Source organism: Eubalaena glacialis, chromosome 3 (genome assembly GCF_028564815.1).
Source record: "Eubalaena glacialis isolate mEubGla1 chromosome 3, mEubGla1.1.hap2.+ XY, whole genome shotgun sequence".
In the NCBI taxonomy this organism is placed as follows: Eukaryota; Metazoa; Chordata; class Mammalia; order Artiodactyla; family Balaenidae; genus Eubalaena; species Eubalaena glacialis.
In genome coordinates this window covers 21,454,098-21,466,584 of record NC_083718.1, presented here as the reverse complement: position 1 = coordinate 21,466,584, position 12,487 = coordinate 21,454,098, and the positions used below count along the sequence as shown (strand labels likewise).

General features: G+C 36.8%; 1 protein-coding gene across 2 annotated transcripts in view; it reads left to right on the top strand.

Annotated features, from left to right (window-relative positions):
* The window catches only part of AIDA (axin interactor, dorsalization associated), a 41,722-nt gene that overhangs the window by 15,008 nt on the left and 14,227 nt on the right, over positions 1-12,487 (top strand). For both annotated transcript variants that reach the window (XM_061187318.1, XM_061187319.1), the window contains exons 4-6: positions 246-300; positions 5,587-5,650; positions 5,894-6,000. In XM_061187318.1, coding sequence (XP_061043301.1) covers positions 246-300; positions 5,587-5,650; positions 5,894-6,000 — 226 coding nt within the window. The remainder of the gene's footprint in view (positions 1-245; positions 301-5,586; positions 5,651-5,893; positions 6,001-12,487) is intronic.

Sequence of the window (12,487 nt, the reverse complement as noted above, 5' to 3'; positions counted from 1 at the left end):
ATATTATATAAACTGTAAAAATAAAAAATATGACTTCAATTTTTTTTCTGTTATTTTTAGCTTGAATGTTCCCAAAACACAAAAACAAAAACCAGTTTGGAATTTTTTATTTTTTTACCCTGAAAGCAAGAAATAGATTCATTTATTTTGGCTACTTTTTGAATATGTCGTCAACCACTTAAAAGACATAGGGTGCTGTGAAATCTTTGTAATAAAAATATGTAATACGCATGTTTTAAATTCAGTCCACACAGTCCCAAGAAGAATTTAAACTGGAGGATCTGAAGAAGCTAGAACCAAGTAAGTTTTATTTTATATTTTTTAGTGATACTCCTTTAGAAAAATATTTGAGCTATTATGGACATTAAGGTTATTTAGCAGAGATGCTGATTTGAGTCATTTCTGTTAATATCTAGTGCTATGTAATTTTTTTGTGCTTTTATAATTCCTATAATATTTATAGTAATTATTCTTTGGTTCACTTTCATTATAGAATATGAAAAATTATTTGATTCTATGTCGTACCTCATCTATCTGTTTTAGCCTTTATTTTGTTTTAATCCCTTTAATAAGACTGTAATTAAATTACTTTGGTAAACATTTACAGTAGAGTCTACTGGAGAATATAAAGTTACAGTCGTTGATGCCTATTTATACTGCATGTCACTGAAAACTGCAGTCCAGCTGTTTGATCTGCTCTATAAAATATTTCCTTGTTGCCCTCATTTTCCTTCCTGAAAGTTTTTTTGAGGTAAACAATTCCTTCAAATATTTTGGTGGTTAAGATGCTGCTAGATGAAGCTTTTTTGCTGGTTCAAATGAATGTTCTCTTAGAGGAAATGTTTGAAATATAAGCAAGGGCGCAAGTATTGAATATCACCACAGTCAATTTTAGGACATTTTTATCACCCCATAAAGAAACCCTTTATCCATTAGCATTCAGTCATTTCCCTCCAGCTTCCCCCAATTCCCAGCCCTAGGCAACCACTAATCTACTTTCTGTCTCTATAAATTTGCCTGTTCTGAACATTTCATATAAATGGAATCATATAATGTATGGTCTTTTGCAACTGGCTATATATAAGATTATTTTAAGAAAAGCACATTGATGGCTTTAAAAAAAAGATTTCAGCTGCAGTTAGGATGTCTGAGTTATATGATGTTTCTAAAGAAAATCATAACGTTCAATTTTAAATGATAAGAATAATTAGGATTTGGGATCCTTACCTAGTCACTATTTTCCATTTCTTTTCTGTTTGTTTCCAAAGAAAACTTAAGAATCTGTTAGGTGTGTAGGATGACTGTAAAGTTTGTAAACGCTTATACTCAGATGTTTATTATCTCTTTCCATAGACACGCTCAATTATTCCTCCTGTTGCCTCATAGACGTTCTCGTTGGTAGTAATGGTTGCCATTTTTTCGAGTAGCAGCAGTATGCCAAGCACTCGGATAAATCGTCTCCACGGCATTTTGCTTACTGACACTTGCCCGTGACCTTACAGCTTGTAAATGCCAGAACCGGATTTTGACCAGGGTTCTAAGTGATCTCAAAGCCTGCATTCCTACCACTGCACTCTGTTATTAATACTTGGAATGGTGCAGTATTGACATCAATCCTAAATATCGTGGTTCTTCAGGTCAAGCTCCTGAGAGATTATTGACCCATATCTTAGTGGAAGATTGGACTAAAATCTGCATTAGTCTTCTACTTTGTTTGCTTATTTGTTTTTGTTTTTTTTAAGATTTGGTGTGGGAATGGAAAGGAAAGAGTATTATTGGGATTCATTTTGTTATAGTTTGAATTTATATAATGCTTCTCATTTGGACTTCTGCCTTCCTGGTACTTATTATCTTTTTAGATGATTTTAATTTGCTGTTGCCTCTAAAAGGGACATAAATGCGTATATTGTATCTCAGTAGGATATGCTCTGTAATTAATTTTGAATTTATAAAATCTAGGCACTTGTTATGAGTTAATTATTTTATCAGAATTAAACATTTTCAATAAACTGGTGTTTGACTATATTTCAGATTAAGTGTTCTTAGTCAGGCTGGCCTCTGCCTCTTCTAAGAATGTTAAGGAAAGGAAAATTAATGAATGATTGTGTCTTTCAACATGTTAGACCTAGTTGGTTTATTTTGCTAATGTATTTTTCCTTCAAAGTTTTTAAAATATAATCCTGTCTGAAATTCATACTAAAATTAAGATCTTGAAAGTACTAGTTACTTGATTTTCTTATGTTAATCCTTAGTAACAGACTACTTCTTACTCAAACTTGTCCCCCCGTGACGACCCCATAAACTGTGAAGTTCCCTTCCATTAATTCATCTTTGAAGGCCCCGAAGAAATCCCACCTTTCTCTGAAAGCTTTCCGTGCTTTCCCTAGCCATAATTAAACTACTTCATGTCCTTTCTAGGAGCACTTTTTATAGCCGCCATTGTGGTCTGCCCTGTATTATTCTCACTTATATTTATTTCTCTCCTCAAGAAGATTGTGAATAACCTATGTATTTTCCCCACAGAGCCTCATTCAGTGCTTTGCCTGTAGTATGAACTCGGCAGATTTTTAAGTTGAATGTCTTCAGGGAATCTTCTCACATACTTAAAAAAATAACCTTTCAGATGGGAAGCACTTGCTCATTTTTGCCTACCACAAAAATGAAAAATGTCAGCCACAAAAGAAGAATACATCTGCGGTGTGTGTCTGTGAGATTTTTAGAGTGTCAGCTTCCAGAGGGTTGCAGGGCCTGCTCCGTGACAGCAGGCTGGGAGTGCTGAGGTCTTACCAGTAGAGGGTGGGCCTGGATGAGCCAGTTAGTCCCCCATGGTGGTAGACTCCATGCTCATGATAATACCTTCCATGGAATTATAAACTTGCCTCTCTCTTCTCTAAATCCTCCTAAAATATCAATATTAGTGTCAGAAGAAAAATCCTATGTAAAGTTTATGTAGAACCCTATTTTAAAAGGGCGTTAGAATCCCTGTTATTCCATAGTTGGTGAAAATGGAAACCTATCCTACATTTACAGGAAGGGGGAAAGGAGCTGTTATTTTTCTTCCAAAATTATTCACACAAATTAAATATCTGATATACTCTATACTTATAAATACAAAATAAAGGAGAGGCTATTATTCCAAAACAAACATTTCCTTTTCAAAGCATTGATACCTAAGGAAAGAAAATACTGTTTAATTCTTCTGTTATAATACAAATTCAAGATATTCTTAATGACTAATATGATTTTCAGCTTTTTAATTGATGTTGTTTTGTACATATTTTAAGGTTTGATTTTTCCTTTTTATTATTAAAATGTGATCATTTCTGATATGGATATACATGATCTTTTTTTTTTTGTCACCCATTCCCTGTTCTCAGTATCTAGCGTAGTACTGTGTAAGTGATTAATTCAGGGGTCCCCAACCCCTGGGCCGCAGACTGGTTTTGGTCTGCGTCCTGTGAGGAACTGGGCTGCACAGCAGGACGTGAGTGGCCGGCGGTGAGCGAGCGAAGCTTCACCTGCTGCTCCCCATCGCGCCCCATCGCTCCCCATCGCTCCCCGTCGTCGCTCCCCGTCACTCTCACTCCCCGTCCCTCCCCGTCGCTCGCATCACCACCTGAACCATCCCCCCTCCCTCACCCCTGGTCCGTGGAAAAATTGTCTTCCATGAAACCGGTCCCTGGTGCCAAAAAGGTTGAGGACTGATGAATTAATTGATATTTGAGTTGAATGAATAGCTTACAAGGAGCATTCATGCACCAAGTTTAGAGAGGATAGTCTTATAATTTTAAAAATAGTCCTTCTTAGTGAGATCTGAAATAATAGGATTCTAGTCAGCCAGATAGGGAAAACTGTGGAGAAATAAATTACCATATAATAATGTAGACTTATACATTTATGGTACTTTAAATGTTCCCATGCAATTTCATATACTGTGTTATTTAATTTAATTTTCTCAACAGTCTGGGAAGGAAATGGTATTCTGATTTTAGAACTTGGGAAAGGGAGATTCAGAGTAGTTATGTGAATGCTCAAGTCATTAACATCCTTGTAGGGCTAAGATCTGATTTCAGATCTTTTGCTACTCCCCCTTGCTTATCAGACTTCAGCTCTGCAGTCCATTCTATTCCTTGAACAAGCTCCTGCCCCAGAGCCTTTGTTGTTGCTCTTGCTTGTTCTCTAATTCTTGGAGAGCCCTTGCCCCAGAGCTACTTGTGGACATTTCCTCTCATCCAGGTCATGGCTCAAATGTCTTCTAGTAATTCAGGTTTGAGAGGCCTACCCTGTTCACCTCAGCTGAAGTTATCCCTCTATTCCATGTACACAAGCATGCTCTGTGTCCTTCATTACACTCATCGCAGTCTTAACATTATCTTGTTTATTTGTTGGCTTATTATTGTCTGCTTTTCCTGACTAGGATCTAAGATCCATATATGAGGGCAAGAACCCTCCGTCTCTATCACTGCCATATCTTTAGCACTCAGTGCGTGTTTGTTGAGGAGAAGAAAAAGAGAGGAAGAATGAGGGTAAGAGTTGGAGAGGGAGAGAGGATAAGAATGAGTGAGAATCTAGACCCAAGTCTCAGACTTCTCTCCCCGAAGGGCTTAGTAGGAGTGCATACGTTAGAAGAAGTCTGATAAACACATCCAACTCCGATTGGAGTAAGGCATATAATTGCAACCTGTACACAGGGATTTCCTTTTTGGGGATGACAACATCCATACCTATTTTAGCTCTCAACTGCAGGACTCCAAAATTAGAGAGACTGAATAAGTTGAGTATAAAATCATAGAAATATTTTGGGTTGCTCAATTAATGCTATTACTTCACCTTCATATAGTTGCAGGTAGTTACTGGGAATCCATAAGACCAGAGATGAAGCACTAAGTTACATACAGCACCTCTCTTTAAGTTTACATGCCAGGATATAGTCATTGACCACAACCATAATACAGGAGGTAGTACCATGTTGTTTGAAGACTTCTCTTGAGGGTAAATCCCTCTTTGTGTTTGTATGTGTGTGTGTGTGTGTGTGTGTGTATGTACGAATAAATGTACATATATGTATGTATATATTACACATATGTAATAAACTATGGTAAAATGCATATGAGAATTATAACCTCACTACTATAAACTTTACCAGTTTTATGGAGTTGAGGGGAAGTCTAATCAGGACGTAGAATAAGATATGCTCATGTCCCTCTCATTGGTCATCTTTGACACCAATCTTTTAATTTAAATACTCCAGGGAGGAGTTACTCTCTTCTCTGGTGCCCCATGTCTCACCTAGGACTTTGTACATAGAACTATTTCGGGGTTCATTTTCCATAAGGACTCTGAGACTCTAGAAGTTACTCTCCTTGGAGGTCTAACAATACTCTGAAATTACTGGTACTTGGAGTATGAATATTTTCATTTTGCTAAGATAGTCAATGGTTTGTGGCTCTGGATGATGATAAGATTGGGAATTTTAAAAAAAGTATTAACAGGCATAGTAAAATTGACTAAAAGTCAGTCATTGACAATAAAATTGTTTATTTTGATTCATGAGATAATTCATATGTCTTTCTCTTTTTATTCTAGTCCTAAAGAATATTCTTACATATAATAAAGAATTCCCATTTGATGTTCAGCCTGTCCCCTTAAGGTAAAATAAATAAGCACCAATATTTGTCTTCTTATTCTATCATCTTATTTTATACCTATTTTTCAGAGATTTCTGGATGTTTTATATCAATGTTGGTTTACTGATATCATTAGTAGTAACATATTAACATTTTATGTCAGCATTTTTTATATCAACATCTTACCTAGGAAATGAGTAGCTATGCGGCTTCTCTAGTATATTTAGTTTTGTAGCTCACTCTTTTTTCTGTCCTTTCACATGTAGAAGAATTTTAGCACCTGGTGAAGAAGAGAATTTGGAATTTGAAGAAGATGAAGAAGAGGGTGGTGCTGGAGCAGGGTCTCCTGATGCCTTTCCTGCTAGAGTTCCCGGTGAGTATCACTTGTTAAAAATATACATTACTTAACTCAATACAAGGTCAAGGTGTTTGGAACTTATTTTGGTATTTGCTAGTAGAGAGTAAAACCTCTCCAGGGTTCATGCCAATCTTAAGCAAATGGTCATGTTTTGGGCAGTAGCTGTTTTATAAGTATAGTCTGAAAGTATCTTACTATCTGTTTTGGGGTCCCAAAGACCACCCTCGGGTTCGGAGATTCACTAGGAGGACTCACAGGACTCAGCATGTGATTGTACTCACAGCTGTGCTTTATTCCAGAGAAAGAATACAAAAACAAAGTCAGCAAAGGGAAAAGGTACACGAGCGAAGTCTGGAGGAAACCAGGTACAAGCTTCCAAGAGTACTTTTCCAGTGGAGTCACATAGCTTGTGCTTGATTCCTCTAGTGACAGACTGTAATGACACACGTGAAGTGTCCACTAGGGAAGCGGGATGCACATTAGAGACTCCATGCCCAGAGCTGTTACTGGCGGCTGATCACATAGACACCCTCTGCCTAGCACTGACCAAAATTCCAGACTCCCAGAAGGAAAGCAGATAATTCAGCATAAACCATGTTGTTTGTAAAAATAACTTAGGCACAGTGACCATTCTTATCAGGGGATAGTAGGAACCCTCCCAAAATCCAGATTCCCAGACTCTAGTCAGGGGTCGACCTTGTACTCAGGCCTTTCTAAGAGTAACCGTCTCAGGCCTGCTATGTTAACTCTTTACTGTACACTGCTGTAAGTACTTCTTTAATTAATCAAATTGTGGTCATTAAAACCAGACCCAGGGAGAATGAATACTGAGCAAATGCCCTTTTCTTCCCATCTTGTTTTAGGAAAGCAAATAATGTATGGCAAGGCTTTTTTGTTTACAGAAGATCTTCCCTCTCTGTCAGTAACCTAGGCAGGCACCCTGGATAAATTTCTTGCCTCTCCCAATTACTGTTTTACGCTGTTCTGTTCTTATACAGTACACAGTTTTCATTTCTGGTAAACTATAATAGTTCACTTTAGTGTAATATGCTGATATATTGTGATGTATTTTAAAATAGACACCAGAAGCTTTAAAATACAGTTAGATACAATTTATGTGTTATCCTGATAACTTTCTTGGTAATAAAAGTACAGGCAGACCTTGGAGATGCTGCAGGTTTGGTTCCAGACCACCGCAATAAAGTGAGTATTGCAAGAAAGCGAGTCACACAGATTTATTGGTTTCCCAGTACATATAAAACTTACGTGTACACTATAGTCTGTTAAGTGTGTGATAGCATTATGTCTAAAAAAACAAGGTACATACTTTAATTAAAAAAATACTTTATTGCTGGGACTTCCTTCGTGGTCCAGTGGTTAAGAAACTGCCTTCCAGCGCAGAGGACTTGGGTTCGATCCCTGGTCAGGGAACTAAGATCCCACACGCCGTGGGACAGCTAAGCCCACGCGCCGCAACTACTGAGCCCATGCGCCACAACTAGAGAGCTCGTGCTGTGACTACATAGCCCACGCGCTCTGGAGCCCACGCACCGCAACTACTGAGCCTGCACGCTCTGGAAACCGCGCTCCACAACTAGAGAGGAGCCCCTGTGCCGCAGCGAAGACCCGACGCAGCCAAAAATAAATAAATAAACAAATATTAAAAAAAGAAAAAAACTGTATTGCTAAAAAAATGCTAGCCCTCATCTGAACCTTCAGCTAGTTGTAACCTTCTTGCTGGTGGAGAGTTTTATCTAACGTTGACGGCTGCTGACTGATCAGGGTGCTGGTCGCAGAAGGTTGGGGCAGCTGTGGCACCTTCTTAAAATAAGAGCACAGTGAAGTTTGCCACCTAGGTTGACTCTTCCTTTCACAGTTTCTCTCTAGCATGCAGTGCTATTTAATGGCACTTCACCCATAGTAGAACTTCTTTCAAAATTGGAGTCAAGTCTCTCAAACCTTGCCACTGTCTATCAACTAAGTCTCTGTAATGGTCTAAATTTTTTGTTGCCATTTTAACAATCTTCACAGCATCTTCACCAGGAGTAGATTCCATCTCAAGAAACCACTTTCTTTGCTCGTCTGTACGAAGCAATTCCTCATCTGTTAAAGTTTTATGAGATGGCAGCAATTCAGTCACATCTTCAGGCTCCACTTCTAATTCTAGTTCTCTTGCTATTTCCACCACATCTGCGGTTACAATGGTAACATCAAAGATCACTGATCACAGATCACTGTAACAAATATAATAATAATGAAAAAGTTTGAAATATTGCAAGAATTATCAAAATGTGACACAGAGACACGAAGTGAACAAATGCTGTCGGAAAAATGGCGCCAATAGACTGGCTTGCTTGCTTGACGCAGGGTTACCGCAGATGTTCAATTTGTAAAAAATGCGATATCTGTGAAGTGCAATAAAGTACTACAGTAATAATAGTGATATTCCAGTGTTTATAATGCCCCTTGGGGAGGAGGCATTATGGAGTTGGAGCAACATAGACTTGAACCAACAGACACTGGGCTTGAGTCTAACCTCTGTCCATTACTAGTTGCACCTATTCTTAAACCAGTTTGAACCTCAATTTCTTTATTTATAAAATGGGATGATAATCATGCCTAACTCATAAGGTTCCTGTGAAGACTAAACAAGGTACAGCATATAAAGCTTTTAGCACAGTACCTGTCATATGCTGAATGTTAGTGAGGTGATTATTCTCATCATCATCATCTTTCAATGGAGATAACAATACCTACACTGTAGGATTATTGGGAAAATTACTGTAGATGGTAGCTGTTGTTGTTAATAATGTTTCTTTGGTATAGGGCATTATTCCTAATGTACCTTGCTTTATGAAAAGAGAGATGTATTTTTCTTGTTTTTGTCATACATGTAGGAAATTTCAAAATTGCTGAGATGGTAAGAGAAATTATCTCGCTGTTTTACTAACTGAATAGTTGTTATTCCCTTTGAAAACCACATATTAATCATTGCCGTAGCTTCCAGTACTATAAATTTCTATCTGACTTGGTTGTTTGCTCGCTTGCTGTACTTCTGTATCAAATAAGATCTTTAAAGCAGATGATGTAAGCCATGAAACATACAGATCAAGGTTTTTATGAGGTTCAGGTTGCTGAGTTGAAAAGAAACTTCTGCCATAAATTAAATCCATTTGCTATGTAAGAGTAAGCCCAAACTGAATAGGTTTTTGTAAACTGATATAGCATCGTGATATTTCATTTCAGAGGTACAGAAGGCTTGCTGAACCCTTCTATTCTCTCAATTTCTTTTTTGAACGAGTACATGTAGTTTAATTAGCTGTTTTTAGTTTGGGGTCATTATTGTCCACGACCTATAGGTGTCATTAAAAAATAACTCATAAAAGTATATTCATTGACATCATCAAAATAACAAGATGGCGTTTAACCTTTCACTTAACTGTAAAGCAGGAAACGTTTTATTTTCTTTGTTATTCTGCGAGAATCCAAGATTTTAGTTATGCCTAGGCTGTGTCTGCGTTTGGTGGCAAGATAGTTCTGGGAATTGTTGTGACTTTTTGTTTATTATCTTTGTTTTTATATAAGTTACTGAACTGTAAGTTTGTTGTGACTTTTTTTAAAAGTCAGGTTTATTGAGGTGTCACTTACATATACAACATTCACCCTTTTTAGTGTGCAAGTTTATGCGTGCTGACAAATGCCTACAGGTCTGTAACCACCACCGCTGTGAGGCTAATGAGGAATAAGGTATGGTGTGCAGATGTGGTAGGACCCAGAATCGTTTTTTCCCATTTAAAACCGAAAGTGACTTTTTAGCCAGCCTTTAATGGGGGGAGGGGGGGGAGGTAGATATTATCTTACCTTTTTTGATATTAATCTTTTTCCTTTTCAAAATTTAAAAAACTCATATGGCAAACATCATAAATTTTTGTTAAATAATTGGATTAAGCCAAAGTAGGATTTAATTCTTCTAAAGGCAGCCTTGGTAGATTTCATTTAAATCAAGGATATAAATTTATAACCTGTTTTTTATGGCCTAAAAATGTATTGACATTGCTGAATATAAAGCTCTTAAAATCATAAACCCAAGAAATATGAATAAAAAATAGCCAAGACACAATTTTCAAGATTTTAAAAAACATTTTTTTACTGAATGACGTGATTAAACTCAAACATAGGCTTAGCAGTTTCAAAATTATACAAATGTGTTGTTTTTTGGAGCCCTTATATAGGCTTAAATATGCATAAAACATGTTTATTTTTGAAACTAAAAATAAAGAATGAAATTTACCTCTTCAGCGTGAAACCTGTGCTTGGGTTTTCCTGCACAGGTACTCAATTCTGAGTTGAACTTGAGAAATAAGCAAACATGAATTTCATTTTCAGCTGAAATGAAGTTTTTTCTTGCTCACACATATAAGAAGTTGAAAATTGCAGCAAAATGTTCATTGCTTTCCTATGACTATCAGGGCATCCTTCTTTCACAGAAATCCAGAGCATGCCTAGGGGCACAGCGGTGAATATCATCTCAAGGGTACGGTTAGACCACAGCTCGCTAAGTTCTTTTTCTTCTCCAAAAGTCTCAAATTCTCAGGCGGTGCAGAAGAATCAGAGAAAGTGTTTCTCACCCAGGCATTTATTAGTATAATAAAGGGAAGGAAAATACTCTTTGATTTTTTTCTCTTGTTCTCCAGACTGGTTTTTAATAAGATGTAAGACTTATTTATATTTTTTCTCTCTCTCAAGCCCAAGCAGTCGTGGAAATATTTCAGGATTTCCTTTTACAAGTTAATTCCTTTTCTTTTAAATCCAAGAATCCTGTCACTTGAAGTTAAAGGGTTTTCTTCAGAGCTTTGCAGAGACTGGTTCATATGAAATGTCTGTTAAGTATGCTACATCCTGCAGCCCTCATCTTCAAAGCACCCAGCAACATCTGGCCTACTCTTTTTTGAAAGTACTCTGGCAATTCAACCTTTCAACTCAGACACCTGTGGGGAACTCTTCCTTGCTTGCTGTAGGGAATGATGGATTGCCCTTTTTAAACTAGCATTTCTACATGAAGCACATGCCCACTGACTCCTTCTAGACTTTGTGGATGTGTGTTTATTATTTTTTTTCCCAAAACGTGATAGTGACACTGGTATACTCTTTATGTATGCAAACAACTTCAATCAGTTATAATTTTAATTTCATAGACCTAGATACAATATTATTTAAATGATAATGGCCCCTAAGATTTTTTTTCAAACTTTTAAAGCAATTTTAAACACGAACAAACGTCTTACAGTTTTTCAAACTCTTTTTCGTGAAAGCTCAGAGGAACCCATTTTCCTCAACTGCTAGACAATAAATTACTTGCTAAAAGAACTTGTATGTGTATTTTAATGTTTTACCACAATTTCTACTTCTAAATTGAATTCAGTATTTCAAAACAAGTAAATGGTCCCTCCATAACTTTTTATCTACCTGCAATGTCAGTTGCAAAGATTATCTATTGCCAGAATTTGAAGACACATTTAATGTGTTACCTATCTACCAAATATTGTGGCTGGTCTGATCAATATCATTATCTTAAATCGTGTTTAAAATTATCCCAGAATAACTAAAGTATTTTTCTTGAAAGAAAAATAATGCTACTTAAATGGAAAGTATTAGCATGTATGTCCCTTTTTTTTTATCATGCTTTAGCAGGACAAAGAAATGTGCACTTAAAAAATTTTGGATGACAGGGATTTCCCTGGTGGTCCAGTGGGTAAGACTCCGTGCTCCCAATGCAGGGGGCCTGGGTTTGATCCCTGGTTGGGGAACTAGATCCCGCATGCATGCTGCAACTAAGAGTTTGCATGCCGCAACTAGGAAACCCATATGCCGCAACTAAGAATCCACATGCTGCAACTAAGAAGCCCACATGCCACAACTAAGACCCGGTACAGCCTAAATAAATAAATAATTAATTAATTTAAAAAAAAAAGAAATTCAGATGACAGAATCTGTGTCAATAGTACTAGATATGTGAGTTTAGTTACAAGTATTATAAATTTAAAGCAGTGAAAACTAACAAGATTATATGTATTATCACATATATATGATATTGCTTAGTCTACATTTTGGACACCTGATTGAACTCTGCTCTAAGTGTGGATAAAAAATTAATATACTCCTTGTTAACGATGTTTAATTTCCGAAGCACTAAGGCAAAATAAGGACCAACTCACCTCTTATTTTAGAACCAACGCCCGTGGGAACATCTGTACAATATCACATAAAACGTCAAGCAAATAAAGTTACTTAATAAGCAAACTCAAATCACAGTGTTTTCAAAAGATATAATCCTCAGTAATTATCCAAAAAGGCATTGCCTCTTTAGGAGTCTTGTCTAGGTGATGATATACTACTGTTTTGGAACAAAGGCCATCATGCCATTTTTCATTTTAGACCGGAAAGAAAAATCGTGTGAGGACAGGGTCTTAAAGGACTTCATTGACTTCAGTTTCCATGTAAC